This window comes from Mercenaria mercenaria, unplaced genomic scaffold (genome assembly GCF_021730395.1).
Source record: "Mercenaria mercenaria strain notata unplaced genomic scaffold, MADL_Memer_1 contig_2156, whole genome shotgun sequence".
Taxonomy (NCBI): domain Eukaryota; kingdom Metazoa; phylum Mollusca; class Bivalvia; order Venerida; family Veneridae; genus Mercenaria; species Mercenaria mercenaria.
In genome coordinates this window covers 7,273-32,543 of record NW_026460196.1, presented here as the reverse complement: position 1 = coordinate 32,543, position 25,271 = coordinate 7,273, and the positions used below count along the sequence as shown (strand labels likewise).

The window sequence follows — 25,271 nt, the reverse complement described above, 5'->3', positions numbered from 1 at the left end:
ATCCCTTACTGAAATACAAGTCCATAATTTCAATGAAATGTAATTTGAATTATGTTAACATGGCAACAAACATATGGCAACATACATACTAAATTCCTTTTTTTCTAAAAATACTTTATTAAATACTTAACCTAATAGCTTAACTTTTGATGAAGGTTACACTGCTACAAGCTCTGGTGAAAATAAATATTTATTTCCAGCTAATACTTTAATGTAGGTACATGTAACTGAAACTACAACCTTTACTTGATGTTTAACCTTAACAGCTAAACACATCTATATGAACAGCAAAACAGGCTAAAGTGTTGTGCATTAAAACGTTTGAATTCAACAACAATTTCTATCTTTTATATTCACTTCCTTTTTCAGTTCTCAGAAAAATCCCGTCAATCACAATTTCAGTTTTCAGTTCAAGTGGTCTGGGACAAACAGAATCCTTTGACTTTTCAGACAAATACTATTCTCTTAGGAGTTCATACAGGTACCATTGTCGGCTTGTGTCATTCCATGTCAATAATATTCGTTTGGCAAGGGGGAGTAGATTTTAGTAAGTTAACTGTCTCAACTGGACTGTCACTTTTAACACTAACAATCCAGGTGTTTCTGCATACGTGATAAAGTGGTAATACTTGGTTATCTTCTTCAAAAGTTTAAAATATTGTGATAAGATATTTCTCCACTGGCAGAATGTGACAGGATTTAAATCATTGTTGACCAACTGTGCAATGTTATGACCTTTCTTTGATGACTGACACACTGTGTCAGCAATATCATGTATTATTTAAGGTCTCAGCATTCACCCTCCTCCACAGATACTTCTGAATTCAAAAGTGCAAGTCAGATTCAAACTTTGCATGGTCTGTGATCATTGTTGAATATTCAATCGATCTGTGATATCCTGTAACAAATAAGTAAAACATTTTATCTTAAATAATTAACCTGGGAGTCGCTTTATTTAATAAAAGTAGAGTTATCACTATTTGATAATAGATGATTCTTACAACCGATGCTCTAAAATATTGACAGACTGACAACAGCTGCTGTCAGTATATAAATGTACTTTGTTTATAAAATTTTGGTTACTGCAAATTGGATGTTCTAAAACACATTTTTTTGCATTTATTGTGTTAACCCTTAACCTGCTAAATTTGCAAAATGGACTACTCTATCTTAAATAGAGACACTACCATTTATAGCTTATAGGGGGTTCTCATAGAAAATTTGCTGACTAAATATCAAACACTGCAGATCATGATCAGACTGCACAGATGTGCAGATTGATCTTGATCTGCACTGGTTGCAAAGGCAGACATAGCTGCCTCATTCAGCCTAATTGTTAAAAGTATACACTGTTTTAACAGCTTCAAAAATGGTTGTTACCTAGTAAATCTCTCCACAGACCATACCGCAGCAAGATGTTATTTCTATTCTAGCTAGCAGCATTGTCAAAATGGAATACCAATACAGGTAGTGATGTACCATGCTCACAAGTTGTCTGCCCCTTAACCAACTGAGCTGCTTTCATAAACAAGAGGAAACACTTGCCTTCCTGAAAAAAGATTTAAAAGTCTTTGGTAAAAGTATCTGTTATCTTCATGTATCTTAGGAACCTTTACATTCTTCATTCTAATCCATATTCTTGGTGCAATAAAACTGGTAAGAAAATTCAATCACATCACAATTTCTAAGTCAAGAATGGGTTAATTAAATTTGAAAATAATCAAATTACAATTAATCTAAATCACAATTAATTGATTTACTTCAAATAATTAATTAAAATTCCTATTTATTAGAACTCTCCTACAACTTAATGAGATATCAACTTATACACATGTACATGTAGTGTTAAGCATTCAAATTATCTATGTACTTACTGAGTGCCACAGACTTTTCTCAGGCTAATAGCCAATGTAATGAAGACTTTTCACAAACTGATCTTCTTCAAAACCGGATTGTTGAAATTAAATTTCAATAATGCCAGTTTTGTCAGTTTAAGCCATTAAATATTATAGTCACAGTACATGTACATACATTATACAAATCATTAGTGTAGAAGTAGATTTATTTTGTATAGGCTCCAACAAAACCTAGACAGAGGTATAATTTAATAATATATTGCATTAAAATTATAATAGGAGCCATTAGCTGCATGTTATTTACCTGATTCCTCAAAGCACATCCAAAATATGTTACATTTTCTTCAGATCTTCTTAAAGTAAACAGACCAATTTTCCTGGCTGTTGTAGGGTATATGAACCAGCTGTAGTGGAATGAACCATCAAAGGAACAAGGAATATTATCTGAAAGAAGATACATTACATGTACTGTAAACATCACTAAAAATCAAAAACTGAATACTTTATTAATAATGTGATTGCGAAAGGTTTCATTAACTTACCACAAAATACTCTAAAAGTTATTATACTATGAATCTATTTTTTAAAGGATCATAAATTGTTTTACACACAGCAAGGCTCAAAAATTTTAAAAATAAAAAGATTTTCATTATATAGCATAAATTCCCACTATAAATATACAATCATCCTGTTACAAAACATTCTGAATCAACAATAATGGAATGAGAGTAGTCACCAGACAGAAATAACATGACTTATGAGACCCACAGCAAAAACGGTTACCATTTTATAAATGGAAGCGTCTAGACATCCGGTAACCAGAATCCTAGCCAGTGTTTTAGCCAACTGGTAACGGGACGCCTATCCTATCCTATCTTATAAGGATTTTCTAGGCGTCCGGTAATCAATTTTATTGTCTGAATAAGCCTTACAGGTGAATATTCAAACCTTAGACTTAGTACACCAAAAAAAATATGATACAATAAATTTATTCATTACAGTATTCATATATAAAATGATCGCCAAACAGCTAGAAAAACATTCACGGAGATGCTGGTCGTCTTGTTGCCGGACAGCTAGAATTATGCAGGGTAGGCGTCCGGTTACCGGACATCTACATATTTCCTTTTAAAATACCCTGGTTACTACTGTGAGAGGGGACTTTTCGAGAAATGATGTGACACAGGCAGGCATCTATAAGTCTGCATCAAATTTCTTAATTATCATAGCTACATGTATTTTGCATTTTTCCATACTAATGCTTACTATGGACAATGAAATAATTTGATGAATCCTGGTCACCTTGAGTAAGAAGCTGCCTGCCTTCAATAATCCTTGTGACAACCCAACTGGCCATTTTATATTAAATACACAGGCATAATTAAATCATCTGTGTTTAGTGACCACAAGGTATGTTTTGGATTCACTTCCGGGTAAAGACAGACTTATTTCAGTGAAAGTTTCAAATACATTAGAGAATCTACATTAACAACAGTTTATAAACGGTACTTACCAAATCAGTAAACAGTATTAAAAGTCTCAGATCCCTACATCGTTGAACAAAAGGAAGTTAAACAAAAGTAAACTTCACATGCTTCCCTGATAAAATCCGAAACCGGAAACATACAGTAGCGAAGGGGAAACAACTGATTTTGAACGAAATATTTTGTCTCAGGCGTAATACCACTATTTTTTTACAGGTCTGATGTCTAAATATTCTTTCTCTAGTAGGATGTTATCAATCACGTAACAAGCAGTCATACTTTAACGGTCAAACTTTTGCTAATTAAAACATGTGTAAGAAAGCTGCGCGCGTAAACTTGGCGCAACTTTAAACGTCGTTTCTCGATATTACGTCATGCCGCATCTGGACCGGTTTTCAAAGACGACGTCACATATTAGGTGTTCGGTAACGTAAATTGTAACTTAGTTTGATACTTAAATACGTATGTTTTAAGTTAAACCTAAAGTTTTCAATTCATAACTATACTGCTAAATACAAAATTGAATAGTAATTTTGTTATTTTCAAATAATCAAGTATGTCTGAAAGAAACTGAAGATATTAACTATAATTTGTATGTCTGGTAACGTAAAATTTAACGTAGTGTTCAGTGTAACATATCTTACAAGTTAGAGGCTTGTTGATAAATATATAAATGGTTGTATAATATATAATTAAAGAGTGTTAATATGAAAGTGAAATGTACATTTTTGAGAAAACAATTATGAATTATGTATGATTGAAAAATAGCATATTTTGGAAGAATGATGTTACATTCGCTAAAAATCAACTTTCTCTTAACTTATATTGGCTCTATATATCTTTTTTTTTGCTGAATGTTGAACTTTTTAATGACAACTTCATTTTTTGATTACCTGGTCACCTGAATTTGCAGTAAAAACTTTATACCAAAAATGTTTCGTTTTTTAAAATAACGTATCTTTTTCCAATATTTTTTAACTTTAACATTACATTTTAGACAATAAAATTTTATAAAATTGTACCTTCTAGTATACACCTTTAAAGAAAATATGAAAACTTGAAATGATTTTCTTTCATAATGGAACACTTTTCTTTAACAATTGATAAAAAAATACAGGTTTTGCGGGTAACGTATTTTAAAGCGTGGTTACGGAGAAAAGCCCCACTCGACGGTTGCAAACTTTATGCCTAATTGTTCGCTACACATTGGGGTTTCAAAAATAATATGGTCCTCAAAATTCCCCCTGGGGTAGCAAATCCCCTTCTGGCTCATACTCTATTAGGAGACAAAGAATGGACACAAAGTGAAAATTAGTCAAATGGTTTATGAGATATAGAGTGGGCACGAAATATGCACCGAAAACCTTGGCTCCGACCTTATGACCCTGCCCTTTACTTGCCAAGGTTACTGTTTCTGTCAAGGTCTTAGAGTGCAAGCCTCGTTATTCACTAGTAACCAAGATCTCACACTGGAGGCCATTGTGACATGGACCTTTCACTGCCACGAATTAGCAAAAATCGTTTTTTGTTTTTATTGACAGAAGAGTGGACACAAAGTGAAAATCAGTGAAAGGGTTTATGATATATAGAGTGGGCACGAAATATGCACCGAAAACCTTGGCTCCGACCTTATGACCCTGCCCTTTACTTGCCAAGGTTACTGTTTCTGTCAAGTTCCTTGAGCGCAAGCCTCGGTATTCACTAGTAACCAAGATCTCACACTGGAGGCCATTGCGACATGGACCTTTCACCGCCACGAATTAGCAAAAAATCGTTTTTTGGTTTTATTGACAGAATCAGCTGTTTAAAAGATCTAAAATATTTGCGTAAGTTTACATTTGGCGTAAGTGGTTTAGTGAAATAGTACCCTCATCAAAGTTTGGTGAAAATCGTTTGAAGAGTTAGTGACAAAGAATGGACATAAAGTGAAAATCAGTGAAAGGGTTTATGTGATATAGAGTGGGCACGAAATATGCACCGAAAACCTTGGCTCCGACCTTGTGACACTGACCTTCACTTGCCAAGGTTACTGTTTTTGTCAGGTTCCTTGAGCGCAAGCCTCGGTATTCACTAAAAACCAAGGTCTCACACTGGAGGCCATTGTGACATCGACCTTTCACCCCCACGAATTAGAAAAAAATCGTTTTTTATTATTTTTTTTCTTACTTATATTTTGTGGCCACGAATTAGGAAAAAAACGTTTTTTGGGTTTTTTTTTTCTTAGTTGTATTTCTTGGCCACGACTTAGCAAAAATCACCTTTTTGTTTATTTTTCTTACTTATATTTCGTGGCCATAAATTAGCAAAAATTGGCCACGAATTAAGAAATCGCTTTTTGTTGTTTTTTTCTTAGTTATATTTCATGGCCACGAATTAAGAAATTGTTTTTTTTTTTCTTAGTTATATCTCGTGGCCACGAGATAACATATTTTGTTTTTCGGTTTTTTCTTAGTTATATCTCGTGGCCACGAGATAACATTTTTTGTTTTTCTTTTTATTCTTAGTTATATCTCGTGGCCACGAGATGAATTAAAATAAAAATATCCGATGTCCGCTCTATGCTTCCCTAATTTACAGCACAGTGCAAAATGTGAATTGATATAAATAATTTAGCTAAAGAAATATGAATTTGCGAGTAAAACCATGAAATAGCGCAGTTACCTCCATATATCCTGACATCGCACAAGACAAGTTGTGAACCATTAATTGCTAGTCGTATTCTGAGCTGATTTCCAAAAATTGGTTTGTTACATGTTACATCAATATTAGTTGTTATCGGTGAGGAATTATTATGTTTGTAACACATTTCTTGTCCAGTGAAGCTATTTCCATATCTGCCATTGAATGTTTGATTTTCAACCATAACCTCAAAATTCTGGAAGTAATCTACAATACAGTTTGTATGATATTTGGTAATGTAATTCGAAAATATTTAAATGAAACTAAGGGAAGTTAGTACACAAACCTCTCACAGCTTGTGAGGATCAGGCGACTGAAAATACAAACGCAGCGTTACGTTGCATATAACAAAAACGCTACTCTCTTTAAACAAGTTTTGATATGAAATTTGACAGGAACGCAAAATAATGCTCGAATGTTGAATATGTAGGCATAGGAAATAAAGATCAAAATAATTGCACCTTTACTAATCCTACCTGTTCTGTATTACAAAAGTGCTTCTATAGTGACATTTTGATACAAGCAAAATTGTATTATCTGCACTATAAAATTCTTACTGGTAACTCATTTTATTATCGGCTTGTTAAAAGTTATATGTTTACCATAAATAAGCTGCTAAAATCATATGAAGCAGGTTTTATAGGGTAAATCAAACATATATGAATAAATCCTAAATATTTTTGTTGTGCAAAAAGTTATGATATTGTGTCTTAAAACCGTTAACATTTTCCACTCATTGTGTTATTACAAGGGAAGTAAATTAATAGATATTTCTGCTTATAGGTACTGGCCTAAGGCAAGAGTTGTCATTCTTTGCGGTTCACAACTTTAAATTAAATATTAAAACTGTAGTTATTGATATTAACAAAACTATCATAAATTTCACATTTATAAAATTATTTTTGGTTATTTCAAGGACTAAGAAATCAATTTAATGTATTTCTATCGTTGAAAATTTTAAGGTTTATCTCTAGAATATGTAAGTACTTTGCAATTAAATTACTTTATTACTTTATTAATTTTTCTCTTTTGTGTACATATACATGTTTAAAAGTGCTTTATATTTAAAGTCTACGTAACAAAAAACAAACAAAACAACCCAAACAGTGTAAGATCAACTAATGTTCAACACTTGTTATGAAGAGATGAATTGGTGTACTTGCAAAATGTTGTATAAAATGAATTCATAACAGATATATTAAAACAATCAGCGTAACAGCTACCCTGATCTTTACTAGACAAAGTGTGTTCCAAAGCCTTGATTAGTGTTGGAAATGTTCAATTTGTCATACACCACGCTTCTAGGCTTTAGTAGAGCTAATTACATAATATCTTGTGATCTTAGTTAGGTTTCTAACCGATCTGACCAGTTCTATCATATCACTGATGCACTGATGTACATAGGGGACGGACTTTGCACTGTGCCCTGTTTAACATAATTTGTCCAAAGGCTAGTGATAAACATCCTGAACCTTCTCTAGTATTCAGGTATTCATTACAAAATATTGCACTTGAATAGCGTAATGATTTGCAAACTACCTTGCGAAATAAAAATTCATCGACACATGCTGATGGGGCATTGCATATTCATTTATAGCATGTAAATGGGGGCTTCTTTAACTTATATGATTAAAATAGCAAGCTAAATGTGTATCGCGAACTATTTCTTTTATTATCCCCACTAAACAAACAGATATTAGGTAGAACGAACAAATATACAATTGACTGTCATATTTGATACAACTTCATTAGAAAAATATGCGCGAATAAGTCGCTGTCTTTCAATGCTTTAAATATATGTTCGACCAATGTTAGAGTGAAATGACTTCGAATTGTAAAATATGTTAATGCGATGTTACTTTACTTACCTAAGGACTCTTTGCTGGTAACAATAGAGATATTCCTGATTTTGTATTTATCTTTAAGCCAAAGTCTCCACCAAGGGATGTACGTTGACATATTTGCATAGTATGTTTGACTACATGTCGATAAATCTCTGTCGACAGCCAGCGCAGCAATTCGTCTCTGAGGTATGTTACTTTGTTGGCGCACCACCATTTCACGTCCATTCATCTGTCCTGCAGGTACTATGTTGTCTGAAAAAAATGTATATTCACCTGTAACGAATAACTGGTTCTTAAATTAAGAATTAACCTGTTTTAGTAAGCATTCTTATATGTATCCGCTAAGTTTGTGTTTATCGCAGCTTAGGACAAAGTGCTCAAGGAGAGCTATTGTGCCTTCAGTCCGTCTTCGTCAGTAGTCCGTCGTGCCACTTGCATTAAAATACACATGAGGTCAAAATAATAACATAATCGTCGGAACATGATCAAAATGTTTGATTTTATGAAAACTAGAACGTATTCATCTAACGCCATACATTTTGCCACTGTGTTACCTTATATACATGAAATCAGGTTAGAATATATGCCTTGAATTTGTTGCTTTTTGCTGATGATATAGCGATAAATGGTAAAACGCATGAGGATTTACAGAATAGCCTCGATTTACTTTATACATATTGTAACCACTGGAGTCTTGAATTCAAATAAACACTGAAAACAAAAACAAAACAACTTGTTGTCCTTAGAAAAAGGGACAGAACGTTTGAAAGAGAGTGATGGCTATATAATGACAATCCTTTTGAAGTGAAGATCTTGGTACTGTTTTTAACTATACTGGTAATCTTGCATTGAATGTAGAGCATTTGATCGGCAATTTGAAGCTTTAAATGCTCTTTATTTGTTGTAAAACAAATTGATCTGAATCCAATGTTATTGCGTCAGCTGTTTACTCATTTGTAGGCTCTATTTTGTCATACTCTTAAGAGGTATGGGGCGATACTAAATCTAAGGAAATTGAACGTATTCACATGAATTTTGCAAACGAATTTTATATGTTAGAACCAGTACTTGTAATGGAAGTATCTTGACATACTGACAAAAAATCTTAGACTCAACGTTATCTGCACACGCTTTTGGAATGCTAACTGGTAGCAATGGTCAAAGCAGAATACTACGCGACGAAATATGCTGTATTTGTTGCGGAACATAAGATATTTGTAAAGGTAAAGGTAAAGGTCTTGTTTATTATAGTGTAACCCCTACTGAAAGGGCCAGCCAATTTGGCTTATTAAACACCTTTATTTTGGGTACCAATTACCTCCCAACTCCTACCACTATGCCAGGCGCCAGGCGGATAGAAGTCGGTAACCATTCATTTAACTAGCTCGCGGCTGACGAACCAGCCTTTTCGGAACGAGTCACATGACAAACATCTCCCGGACGAACGCTCCCCAAGGGGCTCGAACCTTCGACCTCCCGATCCCAAGGCGGAAGCCTTAACCACTGGGCCATGGTGACCGGTATACCGGTGACGAATATCATTTCACCTTAACATGCCAGTGTTAAATAAAAATTAAAAAATAAATATCTTAATTTTACTACAATAGGCCATCAATGTTGAAATTTATTGATCTGATTTCTACAAAAGGAATATTATAATTAGTCTAGCTAAATTAAATTAAATAATCTATTGAAATAAAAAATACTATTATTAACGCTAATGGTTGATTGTAGCTTTGTGCCTACATACTTGAATTTACAAATATTTACAGATGTTACAGCTTACTTGAAAGATCTAGTTTGTAGAAAATACTATAAGAATCAGTATATAGTATATATAGATAGATACAGAGATTACACTTACTGATTCGTCTATCATTTAAACATACATTTATACATACATTGCATGTCTGTCATACATATTTACATCTGTTTTATTAAAGTACAGTTTTTTTAATAATAAGGTAATTACGTGTCACTTATAGTAAATAATTTCTTATCCTATCTTGTATGTTTTGGTGCAGACTACGAATAACTGTCAGCGTTTCGATACTATCTATAAAGTCGCATGAATTATTCATTCTAAACACTGTGTTAACTTACACTTTTAAACGTGATAACACGTTTGACTGTATATTATATATATGTACATGATGATGCACTATGTACAAGTCAATATAAAGCGTATGTCCTCTTCTATCTTGGTTGTGCAGGACAAGCAAAGGGAGATAATAATATTTTTCTAACAAGCATGTCTAATGAATTTCAGCTAAATGCAAACTGTTAGAAAGTAAAAATGTTCATTAAATTTATACTTATGCTACAATAACTTTATCTAAGTTGGACAACCAGGATAGGAAAAATAAAATTTTAAAAGATACTTACAATAAAAATGAAGACTGTTTTCAGTGCTACATGTATATGAAAACAAATGAGTGTATCTGAGCAGATGTATGGTTTTAAAGCTTTAAACAAATCCGTAACTTGACCAAAATGTAATGAACCTGCTTTAAAACTGTATGACTCTGATATAAGACATCATTGACATTTATTCCATCCTACACGTTCTAAAACACATGTAAACAGAAACTACATTTTGTACTTGGCTTAATTGTCATTCACAGAGAACAATGACACACATTTGACAATATGTTAAAGTTCCATAATGCTCTTAATTTTATGTTAAAACAGATAATACTGCTGTCCTAATAGAGTATACACATAACTGAATAGTTAGAAAAATGCAATTTTCAATATTACACATGAAATTATGAAGTCATGGTCACAAAGGGAGATAACCAAAACAGTGCATTTTATAGTACTTTTTCTGATATGTTAATCAAATAGTCAAACCTATAACAAATACATGACAAAACATTGATCAACATTGGATTTAACAAGAAAATAACATATTTTATGTTCATAAAACTGTGGCAGCCACATTTGAATCAAAGGCATTATGACCCTTTATTAAAACTTGGTTTTAGTAGCAAAGTGGTCTTATTATCGATTGGTACATACAACTGGAAAAAGACTCACTGCCTAGTGTTTGAAAGTCAATGTTCTGTGTTCGAAAGCCCATAAGGGATAGAGAACTCCTTCTTGTAAGGAAGCTATCAAGCTGTCTTAAGGAACTAAGACAGAACTAAGTACCCACATGTTACGGAAATAAATTCCGGGTGCACATTGGGTAAAACATTTACTATAAACGGTTAAAAATATGTCCCAATTTGTTTAGTTTAAGATTAGTACTTTAAAGCGAATACTGTTATATAGACAAGATTGTTCAGACAATAAATAGATGTCACGAGATAAATTTGATACCGTTATGTGTTTACTACGTTAAGACATCCTACTATAGCTGGCACTCACTTATAAAACAAAAGGGCGAACAAATAAAACTTAAATAAACTTAAACAAAAACAAATATTCTTACGACCTTGATAGAATCTTACGAGGACATTTTATAAATAGTTGTGTTTCTGTAAGTTAGTCATGTATATCATAACGAAATAACACTTGTTAAGATTTGCAATTGTTGCTCTATTCAAATCATTTAAAACCGATGTTTTACCAATTCACCAAACCAACAGCTAATACAGCGAATATAGTATATCGCTTGGAAGCGAGACAAATATAATAAAATTAACGAAGAAAGCACGAGGTAATCAAATGGATATCATAAAGTGGTAAGGACAAGGAAAAATGTTTAAATGCAACCTTATAGCTTACTTCTCAATCCTATGACATTACTATATATAAGTATGTAACGCATTTTTGAAAATGAATATTGTTTAAATCCTAGAAAAGCCAGAATGCAAGCTGTATCTTTATTGTCGAAATTATTATGTCTACTTGTCGGCTATTGATATTAACACGCAAGATAACAAGACGCAAGATAACAAGATGCAATATTTGCCATTGTATTGTTCCATAGTAAATAGTATTGCTATAGAAAGTTTCCAGTATCAGAGAAAGCTGTTTACAGGTAGGTACGTAAATTTAAAGGTAGTTAGTCAGTTCTTAAAGACAGGGCTCGTTCGTGCAGACCAAGAGCAGCATTGACGTTAAAGAATATTGCTGCTGTAGGACGTCTGATGGATGTAGGCACAAGATTCACGGTGTCCGAGAAGGCGTCTTTTCTTGACATTTCAGCGCGAGAACACATGAGATTCTTACCAAGCACATGGGTTAAAGAAAGGTTTGTGCCATATTGGTGCCTTACATTTTAACCGAGGAGCAAAAGGCAAATAGAGTCAAATGTGCTAAAGAAACGCTCAATGTCATAGCTCCTAACAGGAGATGAGACCAGGATATGCTTTTACGTCGCAGCGTCGCGCTGACAACAGAAAAAATGACCGTAGACCAATAATTACAAAAATAATTAATTTAAAAGTATCACCAATTTTGTGTTCCATCTTCTTTAACTCAGTGGGCACTGTTTTACAAATTCCTAAATTGTCAGGAAATTCAGTCACTGGAAAGTTTTATAGAGACAAAGAACTAAGAGTTGTAGTTGTTAAATGAAAATATATATATATAAATGCGTCTTCATTTGATCCATGACAACGCTGCGACTCACAAAAAATGCCATCTTTCCGAAGTTTTTTTTTAAAGTTGGAATAGTGGTACAAATCAATCATCAAGTCTATTCACCAGATCTAATTCCTTGTTACATATTCCTCTTTCCAAAGCTAGAAAAGATGCTGGCTGGACGCAAATATTTATCGAAAAAAGCGCTTGGGAGTGGTATTTCTCAGTTACTAAAGATTATACCAAGGGGAGACTACTATGCTGCTGGAAGTCAAGGGAGAATTCTTTAAATGGATAAACTAAATTTGAAGTCCGTATACAGACGGTAAACCATATTTGAGCACAATTGTTATTTTTTTTAGAATGGCTCTTGTATTGCTACTATCACCGGGCTACTCGGTGTTGATGATAACAACATGGGTCGACAGGTTTTCAGTATATTGTCAGGGATATATATCTACAAAAATGGATGTTTATAGTTTTCAGCACAAATCGGCTGAAAACCTGTCGACCCATGTTGTTATCATTACCACTAAGCAGCCCGGCGACAGTGGCGTCCAACGTTTGGCCGTGACGGCATTACACCGGTTAGTCTCTGACGCCTGTAATTGCTTAATATAAAGTAACCGCTGAAATTTGAGGACGAATTTCAAAAATGGTTGGGAAATATGTCACGGTATAGGATTTGAATATTAAAACGGGGAGAAAATGTGTAGGCGGCCAGGTAGCTCAGCCGGTAGAGCATCGGAACAGTATTCCGAAGCCCCGGGTTCGAGTCCCGGTCTGGCTGCACATTTTTCTCACTCTATGACACTACAGTCAAACCTGTGAACAAAGACCACTCTTCGGAACAAGCAAAAGTGGTCTTTGTTCACAGGTGGTCTTTATTTGGGGGGAAGGGTCACTTCTCAGTTAGCCATTATCATGCTGATAAAAAGTATTTTTTACAGCTTCTTGCTTTCTTTATGTTCTATGTATTAATTTGGCCGGTGCAAACTTTCAATCAAGCAATAATTATTATGTTAGCTATAAGGCAAAAGTCGTGAAAATTCTGCGGATTTCAAATATTTTCATGCCGGAACGGTCCAGCTTGGTCGTTACTGGGGGCAAATATGACCCTTGGGAATGAATTAGGCCGGTCGCTGGTCGAGGTCGCCAGGTGGTCGCTATTCACGGCCTTTTTATGAGCATTTTTCTACGTGGGGACCAGAGACCGGTCGTTGTCGACAGGTGGTCTCTATTCACGGGTGGTCGCTAGCACAAGTTTGATTGTACCTCAATCTGACTAAAGTACTCGATCTTCCTTTAAGTTAGATATAATGGCGACCCATTCAAATTTATCTTTCTATATAATCGGATTTCAAATATTGCTATTTTTATTCTCACCGATCTATTTTTATTTGAACCAGTCAGAATCAGACGACTTGTCTCAACAGCCGTTTGGCTTAAGGTTTTAGGACCCTAATAGGTCACATTTCAAATATGACAAAACTTTATATATTTATTATCTGTATCACTTGAGTGAATTATATCCAAAATTTGAAATGATTTTAACCGTTCAAAAAAAAGTTATAACACTTTAAAGATCGCAACTCCTAATATGTCGATATGACTGAAATATGAAATAAAACGACAATGTAAAAATCCATTTTTTTTTTCAAATCCATCAAAATACAATTGTTTCAGTGTTAGTTCACTTTTACAACATTGTTGAATAAATATATATAAAAATATATGACATAAATTTGTACAAGAATTTATCTGAATTTTTTTTTCTTCTGTACCCCCAGTCAAAAAGTTGGCAATTTTAGGGGAAAAAATTCTTGTCTTAACATTTTTAAACATTTTTTTTAAAAAACTATAAACGTTACATGAATAGTGACTGCATACAAATTATCTATATCATTATATGAACAAGTACAAAAAGAATTACCCATTTTTTACCATCTGTTTTTTCTAAAAAATAAATTGTTTTAAGAGTAGGGGGTCAAATGAATACAGAAGCTTGCTGTAAAACCTATCTTCACTGAATTTTAAAAACAAAGTAGAACATTCATTTTTTCAGTTCCATTAATGAAAAATGCATGTTATATTGTACATAGAATTAAATAGTGTAGAAATAATCCTTTTAATGAAGAAAAATGTTCATATATGTAATAATATGTTCAAAAAAAGACAGTAAAACCAAAGCATAAAACTTGTCCTACCGGTCAAAACGCTACATCATTTTTGAACATTTCCTACTCTTTCAAATTAAAACATATAGCATAAAATTACTAATTATAATTACATAAAACTTAAATTGCATAATAAACACATGCCAATGAGGGAGAAATGAATTTATTGTGAAGCTGAGAAAAAGAATAGAGACAAAGCCAATGATGTCTTTTCAGTTAACGATTGATGACTGTGAAAAACAAAGAAAACGACATATTGATAAATATTAAGCAGCCCTTTGTGGTTATAATTTAATCATAACAAAGATCACTTGATGCTTGGGATAACAAGCAATGGAGTACGATAAAATCATTTTTTTAAATACTCTACAAGGTTTGGAATTACTGTCTCTAATGTCCTCTTTGTGTTGGTAACACGTGGCTGTCCTTCACTATTTTTAACAACAAATGTGTTACTTAGCCCATCTTCCCCCTCGCGCTTGAAAACTATTTTCAAATGACTTAGGTTGAGTCCTGAACCAGCAATATTTTCTGCTGTTGCAGTTTTACAAACACCGTTTGCAACAAGTACGTGTAGAGATGGCATGTTTTTGGCTTTTTCCAAATTGAAGAGCTGTGAATGATGTACAGATTTTGGAGGATAACTAAATGAAAGCATAGTTTTAGGCGATACCGATATGTGTTTTAAAAGATTTCCCAATGCTTTTACATCCTCCGTGGCATTATGTGCTCCATAGCTTTCTCTCAAAATTTCACGGACAAGATCTTCTTGTTTGTACGAGGACCTGCCAGGAAAATGTTTGCGTAAGACTGTTAAAGAATCAACAAATCCTGACACACATTTCAGAAAACGCTCGAGAATTTTACAAGAAGCTACTGCTTTCATCAAAACTGGATAATCAAATCGTCTGCCATTGTGTGCCACCAGAATGACATTGTCAAATTGTTCCAGCCATTTACAAAACTTTTCCAGTGATGGAGTTATAAATTCCGCTTCCACTGGCGTCCCATTCACTGACATAGAGTTACTACCAGACATTACAATTCCAGTAACTTGTTGGGCTGTTGAAGTGATTGGTGTTTTAGGTATAACATACGCATTGAAGGAACGTCCACTATTCAGTTCTGCAGCAGCTATCTGTGTAATATGAGGAAACTGTCCACCTCGAACTGAAAGACAACAATAATACAATATGATATGAGCCAGACAGTGTCTGTTCTCTGGTGATCTTTATCACTAGTTGTACTGTAATTACATATCATATGTCAATGATTGTCTTTCAATAATATGAGCATATACGTCTAAACACATAAAGCTACAATCTGTCAAGTTACAATAACAAGTATGCCCACAGGTAGAATGTCAAGTTTGACCTTGACCTTAGATGCCGGTACCTGGTTCTTGCACATGACACTCCGTCTCATAATGGTTAACATTCATGTCAAGTTTTATCACAAACCTTTCATGCATGAAAAAGGAATGCTCTGGACAAACTTAAATTTGACCTTTGACCTCTAACTCCTCATTGGGGTTAACATTCATGCTACATGTAAACAAGATTGGTCCATGCATGTCAAAGTTATGGTCCACACAAAACCAGACTGCTGCAAGGACAGACAGACAAACACACACAGACATAAACCAACCCACCAAATTTGGCAACTCACAGCAAACGGGCTCAACAAAAAAGCATTTCTATCAAACATAGTTATATTTCTTTGATATATTCTCAACTTCCTTCCTTGCTCTTTCAATTGGAAATGTTTAGATGATTTCTTATTTTACAAATATCATAGACAAATTTTGCAAGAAATACTTACTGAGGTCAGTAGTTTCCAGATCAAATGTAATGAATGTTGGTTCTCCGGTAACCAGGGTCACAGGCTTGAACTCCCCTCTTGGAACAGGATCTGGCAGCTTCTCAACGTCAACTATGTCCTCATGACCAACTCCTAGATAAATATACAAAGATTTTCATCATTAAACATTTCCATCCAAAACCACAAAATGTGACTGGCAAATGCCTGACTCAAAAAGCTTTGCCAGTAAAATATTCATAAATTTTTAACAAAAAATTCTAAGTTAAAAAGGGGCATAATTCTGTCAAAATTCTATCAGAGTTATGGGGACTGTTTCATCTGATGTAGACATTGATAGTAAATAAACATTTTAAGTTTCAAGTCAATAGCTTTGATAGGAACAGAGATAATTGACTTTATCAAAATCTTCGCCAACACTGGGGTAAGTGAAATTATTCTACTTTTTATTCGAAAAGTCGCGCTAAAATTGGTTTAGCACCTGGATAGAACCACTGACCTTCCCCAGTTTTTAACATTTTGCGAGGTAACTAACCTGACTGATATGTAGCTCCTTCTAATGCTTCGTGTGCTCCCTGAGTAATGGCACGTTCCTGCTTCAATATCAGACGTCGCCTCTTTGAGGATGGTAGCTGTGACTTGCTTTGCACACGCTTCCTATGCTCTGTACATTTTTGTGCATATTTCTGTGTATGGACACCAGGAGACAGACCAACTTCAGAATGCACCTGATTAAAAGATCATTTCCATTACTCTACATGTCATTTATTTATTATATAACAAGAAACAATATTCAAAATTTTTACAAACTAAAAACATCTACTAAATAAATGTTGTAAGGTATTCATGAGACTTGCCCGTATCTACTATTTGTCCATGATAGTTTATACTAATTTGTTTTAGCTTGATTGTGATGAAAGCTTCAAGCTTATTGGAACCACTCTCAAGTCACTTCCTGGAAAAAACCAGTACTAGTGTTATAAGAGAAGTTATGGTCTTGCCCTCAGTGGCGCTCCAGTCCACGACCCCTAGATTGAGTGGCCGACATCTTAACCACTGGACCATTGCTCCTCATTTTGTTCATGTTAGGGTGCATGTGTGCCAAATGGCAAATTTTTTCAGTACTTTAATATGGGTTCTGTAAAGGAAAATAACACTATAATTATATCATTTGAAATAAAAACTGCCTGAATTTACGACAACAGAAACATAAAAAACAAACTTACTAACTTACATGTAACATATAACTGTGCAATGCTGACAGCAAAAACTATAACGCATGTGTGTACGAGGAGAACTGAACTCTTCAACTGTAAAAAAGAACCATAGAAAAAAGCAAAAATCAACAAACTAATCTAACAAACTGTGAAACAACAAACTGAAACTTAGCCCTTACCCTGCTGAATTTCTAAATGGTAAACAGTGCAGATCATGATCAGACTGCACAGATGTGCAGGCTGATCATGATCTACACTGGCCGAAAAGGCAGAATCAATCAAGTCCAGCATGATAAGGATAAGTATAAGAAATAACAGTGAAAACAAAACACAAACAACAAAAAGAATTGTTGGAAGTTATTTCATGGAATTCAATTCTTGAAGATGAATTGTTATTTTATCTATTTGTCAGGATTAAATTTTGTGAATTTTCATAAAAAATAGGATCTTATGAATATTGATAATTTTACAGTATTGTAACTGTTTTAGAAATGATAACTTTTAAAAATACATTTATTTCTACCAACTTTCTTTAGAAGCAATTGTAAATATGAGCCCTGCCATGAGAAAACCAACATAGTGCATTTACGACCAGCATGGATCGACGCAGTCACATCGGTGCAGTCTGGTCAAGATTCATGCTGTTCTCTAACAGTGTCTCTAATTGCAGAAGGCTTTGAAAGCGAACAGCATGGATCCAGACCAGACTACGCGGATGCCAAGGCTAGCCTGGATCCATGTTGGTTGCAAACATACTGTGTTGGTTTTCTCATGGCACGACCCTTAAGAGTATAGAAGACAGTCTTCATCGGCTTTTTTCTCTCTTCAGTTCGAGCTATGCAATTTTTTTTTTCAATAAATGGGGACTGTTGGTTTATTAAAAGTTGTTGAGTAACTTTTCTTTTATCTGACGGTGCATTGTGTTTTACAAGTGTATATTTGAGATAAGTTTGGTAAAATTCTGATAATTCAAAAAGGTCAATTTTGACTGCAAACAATGGAAAACTGAACATGAATGGTATGAACGATATTTATAAAATATACCTGTGATATGTAGTTTCTTCCCTCATTAATGAATGCCGCTGTGGCCTGGACACGGTAATCTAATGATTCAGAGTTACCATAATGGAGTGATTTTGGAGCCCTCAGTGTGACTTCACGATTGGCATGTTCACACTGTTGTGAGGAACCGAGGTTTGCATACTGTTCAGCATTAGCAATTACCGGTTCAAATACTTTTTCAAGCTGTGAGCGAAGGTTTGTGTCTTTCAATGGTCCCTTGTACGGCGGACTTCTATGTGTGTAAGTGTCTCGAGGTTTACGCTTATATCCACAGAATCTTTCATGACAAGAAGTATGGTCACCAAACTGATGCGGAATGAGGGCTTTTAGATTTTCTCGTAAACCAACTTTATTGCCAGCATTCTTTGCAAAAGCATACTTCAGGCATTTTTGAATGTGTAATATAACATTTCGACTTAGTTTTGTTCCTTTTGAAGCCTGTAAAGCGTACAAGTTCTTGCCTATGTTTTTCACAATATGATTTCTATCAAAGCGCTTCTTCATGTTTATGTTTAAATTATTCCTAAGACGAGCAATTAGCGTAGTGTCACCATCTCCCTCAAGATATTCAATCGGTGTTCCTTCTTTCATGAGCTCTTTCACACCCTGTTCTCCACTTGTACTTTCCATCAACCGAGCACTTCCTGTATGTGAATGTACACAACGGTGTTTTCTGACAAGCTGACCTGGTCGGTTCCTTTTCCACCACTTGCAAGTCCCACACGTCCTGTGACTAACTATTGACTTCACCACCTTCTTACCGTACTTGGCTTTGCTCATGAAAAAAGTATGCGCTGTTAAAAAATAGAATGTAAAATAAATAACATAACATTCTAAAATTGCATTCTCCGAATAATCTTACATTCCGTGTTGTGGATCTCTCGGAACAACATCAGGAGTTTTAGGTATTTCTTGTATATTTGTGGTTGTGAAAACATTCTGATAAATACAAGGTTTTAAGTTACAAGCAAACCTACCTGTACACATATAAAATCATGGTACTCATCTTAAAGAAAATAATCTTTATCTCTTTTCATTGTAATGGAGGTTAGCACTGTTTCTAAAACATTATTTACTAAAGTCAGTAATGGTGGGCAGTCAACCTTACCAGTAATCCTGAATTATGTACCAGTACTAACTGTTCTCTGCAAATAACTGCCAACTTCTTCACATGAATCCATGGTGGAGGACATACTATTTCTGACACAATGACTTCTATAAAATTGTCATGGAGTATATCTGACTTGTCTTGGAATCCGCAGATCTACTTGAATAGATGGAATAACACAACGGTATTACAAAATAAGAGCTTACATGTTAAACTGTCAAAGCCTCTTTTGTGCCAAGCCGTGTCTACTGCACATGACATTCCAGTTCTAGACTGACATGGAAACTCTGTAGATAGTTTTTTCCGTGATCTAACAGCAGTTCTGTTGACAGAGTATTTATGATGACCGCGCTGATCCTTTTTACTCTTAAAAGCTAGTTTTGTAGCTGGCATTCTCGCATCACTGAAAAAAAAATAGAATGTGTTACAGATGAACAAAACAGTAAGCTGAAATAAAGGAATAAATTAGTTTTGATGTCTAGGCGAAGTTATTCATGTTACAGCATGAAACAAAGTTTCTAATCCAGATTATTATTTTCCATCTGATAAACATTTTTCAGAAAATAGACTGAAAAAAACATACAGTACATAACTTACTGCATAGTATCATACTTTTAAATTCTTACTAATAACTATTGGCATACAATATTATGATAAGTACCTATTGGAATCTGCAGAACTATTTGTGCTTTTTTGGTTATTATTGTCATCAACAACCTCATCATCATCTATATCAGTCCAGTCATTGTCATCATCTACACAAGAATGCTGCTGCAGTATCTGTCTAAAAATGAAAAAAAAGTATAATCTGACTTCTGTCAATTTTTTGTACATCTAATTAAATCACCTGTCTATAGAATAAAGAAAAGCAGAAACTTCACAGGCCGCTCAACACGACAAAAACGAAAATGTTGCAGGCTCGGTTTGATTGCGCCTGTTCATGGACGGTAGTGGAAATGCATGCTACCGCCCACGCCCTCTAGCCCCGGGTTGAGCAGAACTCATTTACAAATGCTAAAAGTACAAAAAGCAATTTAGAGACATCCGCAGAATTAAATTAACTTGAAGAAAAAAAATACTAAAATTCAATTCAGATTACATGCAATAAAACATTTATTGAATGTCTTGCCAGTAAATACACTGAAGAGTTCAATATTATCTATTGATACTTATTTAGTTACCTCAAACTTGGAGATGAATCTGGAAATGCAGCAACGCCCAGGTCATCAATTACACCTTCCATAGACTTTGCTGCCTCGTCGGTTTCTACTTGCGCCACATCCCTGTTAAAAAAATGGTCAAATAATACACAAACTGTCACTTAAATACTCAGTTTATAAAAAAAAAATCATTCATACAAAATAAACAAAATATCCTGGTTCTCCATGTTTCCTATAATCAGATTTTTTATTTTTAAATAATCTTTACTTGAATGAATAGCAAATATACCATATTACATAGCTTCAAATTTAGAATGTTACTACACCCAAATCCGGGGCCTCTGTGGCCGAGTGGTTACGGTCGCTGACTTCAAATCACTTGCCCCTCATCGATGCGGGTTCGAGCCTCACTCGGGGCGTTGAATTCTTCATGTGAGGAAACCATCCAGCTGGCTTACGGAAGGTCGGTGGTTCTACCCAGGTGCCCGCTCGTGATGAAATAATGCACGGAGGGGCACCTGGGGTCTTCCTCCACCATTAAAGCTGGAAAGTTGCATATGACCTATCATGTGTCGGTGAGACGTTAAATCCAAAAAAAAAAAAAATACACCCAAATCCGTAAGCTCTGTTAAAATACATAAATTACTTACTCCATCTCTTTCCTGAAAGCATCCTTTGCTGAAGCTGCAGCAGACTGTTGGGCAACTTTTTCTACAACATCACCAGCCCTTCTCTCCATTTTTTTCAAATTAGAGTTAACAATTGGTTGGATGTTTAATGTTGACAAGAAATTGTTCACCCGCACGGGACCACCAATGCTGTCAATCATAGCTGAAACATTAAAATTTTTTTTGTATAATGTGAAATCATTCAATTTCATGGTTTGGGTTAAAATGGCTATTTTGAGGGTATTAGAATTCAAGGACTTCAAAATTTGAACATAAAACACCACAAATTAGTTTTCTGTGAATATTTATGACTTTACAGTATTGTTAACTAGATACTTAAAAAATAGAAATATTACTGTTTGAATTACCTTATCCTTAATACCTCTTCAAAATCTGTTTTGACAATGAATTCAAAATTAATAAAAACATAATTATTGAGCAGTTTCTTTGCGGCCATGATGATTTAAATCTGTGTGTACAGTACACGATTAATGTTTACCGTGTCTACACACTGTATGCACAAGCGACAAATACCAATAACTTTACATGACCGTGTACTGTGTTTTTTATCCTCCATTATTTTGGTACTTTGAAGTTTTGACATTAGATGGCTGTCAAACATATAAAACAATCTAATCAGTGAATTATTCCGACAATAAAATAAAGCAGATAAGTAAACAATCAATGCAAGGCTTTACTCACCAGTTCCAAGCTTTGTATTTACAGCAAAACAGGGCATTCCTTTCTGTTTCATGTGATGTGTCTTTCCATAGGGAACACAGTTTATATATCCACACTCTATATTCTGGCATTGTACATACAGGTATCCACTCAGCCCTTTTTTCATTTCACCGACCACACTGTAAATTGTCAAAGGCACAGGTCCTAGCTTACATTTCTTACATGTTTTCAAGCTTGAAAGCAGAGTGTCAAATTCGACAATTCTTCGGCCGTGTCTCCATCCATCACGATTCACGTGTTTACCAATTTCTAGGTGTAAAAATGCACCGCATTCTGTTTTTACACAGCCATCACCGTCACACATAACACCAACTCCATAATTATGATCAGTAACAATATCTTTTGGACGTTTCGCAGCAGTAAACTCTTCATTTTCGTCATTTTTAGCAAAGCGACCTCGTTGATCTCGGACAACGCCAGCCATTAGGAAATCCAAAACTGACGTCATAGCTGGGGGAAACCCATGCACCGTTACTAATTTTAGAAAAACCGAAAGTAGCCGATTCGTCTCCGTTATCTCTACGGACGTTGACGATATATGTCGATATTTACCGGCTTTTGCCGATTCTATTAGGGTCCTAAAGCCTTAAAGGGATTGGACTCCAGATTTTGGTAAAAATCATCTTTAGAATTTAAATATCATCGTATTATGAACATACAAACATGAGCTTTTGTTTCCTAAAAATGCGAAATCAATAAAAATTGAAGCCCGTGTCGGGAATCAAAGTCCGCGGCTATAAAATGTTCCAGCGTTCTTGACCAATATACAGACAAACACGTACTTACCGATGGTTAAATATAAAGTTTTAAAACTAAGGCAATACCTCCCGTATCCCGATACAAACGCTTTTCAATTTTGAATGGAAAAGAATAGGAAAAGCAACTATTTCTCACGTGTTTCCATAAGCTTTATTATTTTATTTCTTCGCAAGGAAAATAACACGAGGGCGCAGCCATAAGATATATAAATCCGTGACAATCATATATCGAACACTGGAAACCTAGGTTAAATATAGATTTTTTTTAACTTCTACTTTCACTTTCAATATGTTGAAAGTAATGCTCTGATTTGCTAGCGGAAAGGTCGCCTGATCGTGACCTTTGATATCTTCAGATCCATTACGCAGCGTTAATAGGAGATGATTTTAATCAGATTGATTACTACCTACTCATATAATTTGTTACCTATGTATATGGGTATGCTTTAAGATAAAAGAACATGTATTAAATACTCACTTCTTTGACATCCAGGCCCTACCCAGGCAAAGTCACAACCTGAGGGACAGATTCCTGTTGTACTGTTACATTGTTCATTATTCATACAATGGCACTCGAAGTCACAGTTTGGTCCAAAATGGTTGCTAGAACTACACTGTGTGTCTGAAATAATATTGATGTACATTCAAGCGTATTCAAACTAACCAATGGTTTCTTTTCAGTATAACTTTCATAAAATTCATTTGGTATGTCTTTAGCAGTAAAAGAAAGAAAATATTTACCTGAACCTTTAAAACAAAAACTCAGTAAGGCAAAAATTAATCCATATTTAATTCTAAAACACGTCGCCATTCCTACTTCCTGATGTGCTATACCTTACTGAAAACGTTTATCACTAGTTGTATAAAATTGGTTATTCAGTTTTCTTCCGCATTCAAACAGATCACAGTTACACATTCACAAACATAAAAAAAGATACAATAGTAAAATGGATGATTTACATTTGCCTTTGTTTCCATTTTTTGTATTATAACTTCGGACTCTTCAATCTACTTGGTTAAATTTCAGCGGAATGATAGGAATATAAAAACGCATCATATATGCATGAAAACAAACTACATAATATCTATAAATACGAGTATTACTACCTAGTGTATGACATTTATTTTATTTTTAAGTTTTATTTATTTTGAAATTTCGAATAACTCAGTTGAATTTTCGAAATAAGCGAAATTTCGTGTTAATAGGCCATGCCTTAATGTAAACCTGCACTAAGTCGAAATTCACCAGTATAACCGTGTTTAACTCTGAAAGTTTTCGACTCAATTTGAGCTTATTTGGCAAGGAAATATAGACAAACTCTACGTGAACGTATATTTAAGAGTGCGCCCAAGATCGTGTATCTTGACCAAATGACCGGGTAGTGTTCGACTAAACAATATTTTATTCAACAAATAGCATGTGATTACAATATATGTTATACAGGCAAGGGATCGAGTAGTAAGCTAATAAGCTTGGTGTTCGACTTGTTCGACCATACTCTTGATATCTTGAAGGTCTTACTACTTAGAAGCGTAACAGAAATTGAAGAGGACAGAATATTAAGATGAAAAATCCCAAGTGCCTGAGGCGGGGTTCGAACCCGGGTCGCACGAGTGGAGGTCAATTGCCAAAGAGTCGACTCCCTGACGCAGCTGTCAAAGATTGGTTTTAAAATTACAGGCTCTATCGTAATACTTCCCCTCTTCAAAGGAATTATCATTTATGATGACGTGTAAGCATATACAGGCAAGGGATCGAGTAGTAAGCTAATATAAAGTGCCATTTTCGGCACTAGATAAAGTCCATTTCGCGGACGAGCCCCATCTTACGAAATAATAGAGCAACTAAAATTGAAGAGGATTGAATTGGAAGGTGAAAAATTCCAAGTGCCTGAGGCGGGATTAGAACTAACCACTGAGCCAAAGAGATTTGTTTGAACTAACAAGCTATTATGGGCGTAAGGGACCGTAAGAAATGAATGAATGAATGAGTTGGGTTTTACGGCGAATCGACACAAATAGGTCATATATCGCCGAGAAAAAATTAAATGAATTACGTTAATTGCAAAGCATATATAAAAGTATTAAAGTAAAAAGGTATATACATATATAGTGTAAAAAGACAATTGCAAACATAAAAATGTAAAAAAATGTGAATAAAAATCA

The 25,271-nt window shown here is 34.6% G+C and overlaps 2 protein-coding genes, 1 long non-coding RNA gene and 1 other non-coding gene across 11 annotated transcripts in view; 1 reads left to right on the top strand and 3 right to left on the bottom strand.

Moving 5' to 3' along the window:
* The window catches only part of LOC128552206 (platelet endothelial aggregation receptor 1-like), a 51,943-nt gene extending 28,018 nt beyond the window's left edge, over positions 1-23,925 (bottom strand). For all 6 annotated transcript variants that reach the window (XR_008369008.1, XM_053533230.1, XM_053533228.1 and 3 more), the window contains exons 1-4: positions 23,847-23,925; positions 23,584-23,727; positions 7,888-8,115; positions 6,002-6,226 (exon numbers count right to left, since the gene is read on the bottom strand). Coding sequence is in view for 5 of the 6 variants with exons in the window: in XM_053533230.1 (XP_053389205.1) it covers positions 6,002-6,226; positions 7,888-8,115; positions 23,584-23,727; positions 23,847-23,916 (667 nt within the window). In the remaining variant the exon portion in view is untranslated. The remainder of the gene's footprint in view (positions 1-6,001; positions 6,227-7,887; positions 8,116-23,583; positions 23,728-23,846) is intronic.
* Positions 391-3,772, bottom strand: LOC128552207 (uncharacterized). The gene is made up of 4 exons (XR_008369009.1): positions 3,370-3,772; positions 2,161-2,300; positions 1,381-1,549; positions 391-898 (listed from the first exon to the last, which is right to left on the bottom strand). It is a non-coding gene; the product is annotated as an uncharacterized LOC128552207 (long non-coding RNA).
* On the top strand, positions 13,115-13,186 carry Trnat-agu (transfer RNA threonine (anticodon AGU)). The gene has a single exon. It is a non-coding gene; the product is annotated as a tRNA-Thr (tRNA).
* Positions 13,914-21,574, bottom strand: LOC123543364 (uncharacterized). 3 transcript variants are annotated; one of them, XM_053533234.1, is made up of 6 exons: positions 20,960-21,574; positions 20,440-20,562; positions 19,985-20,181; positions 18,653-19,464; positions 17,626-17,701; positions 16,979-17,119 (listed from the first exon to the last, which is right to left on the bottom strand). In XM_053533234.1, exons 1-6 carry the CDS (start codon positions 21,019-21,021, stop codon positions 17,109-17,111), a joined length of 1,281 nt encoding a protein of 426 aa, XP_053389209.1. In that variant the 5' UTR covers positions 21,022-21,574; the 3' UTR covers positions 16,979-17,108. The 3 variants fall into 3 exon arrangements, with proteins under 3 accessions (XP_053389210.1, XP_053389209.1, XP_053389208.1); XM_053533235.1 differs by lacking the exons at positions 19,985-20,181; positions 20,440-20,562; positions 20,960-21,574 and adding exons at positions 13,914-15,743; positions 16,395-16,526 and having other exon boundaries at positions 16,927-17,119; positions 18,653-18,725; XM_053533233.1 differs by lacking the exon at positions 16,979-17,119 and having other exon boundaries at positions 17,453-17,701.
* Positions 23,926-25,271: the final 1,346 nt, after the last annotated feature.

What these genes read in the sequence shown, in the direction of transcription:
- LOC123543364 (XM_053533233.1), bottom strand. Translation starts at nt 21,021, where the DNA reads ATGGAAGGTGTAATTGATGACCTGGGCGTTGCTGCATTTCCAGATTCA. An exon ending in GATTCATCTCCAAGTTTGAG is followed by an intron (nt 20,563 to 20,959) that starts GTAACTAAATAA and finishes TTTCATTTTTAG; the next exon opens with ACAGATACTGCAGCAGCATT. An exon ending in AGGCTTTGACAGTTTAACAT is followed by an intron (nt 19,465 to 19,984) that starts GTAAGCTCTTAT and finishes ATTTTTTAACAG; the next exon opens with CGCATACTTTTTTCATGAGC.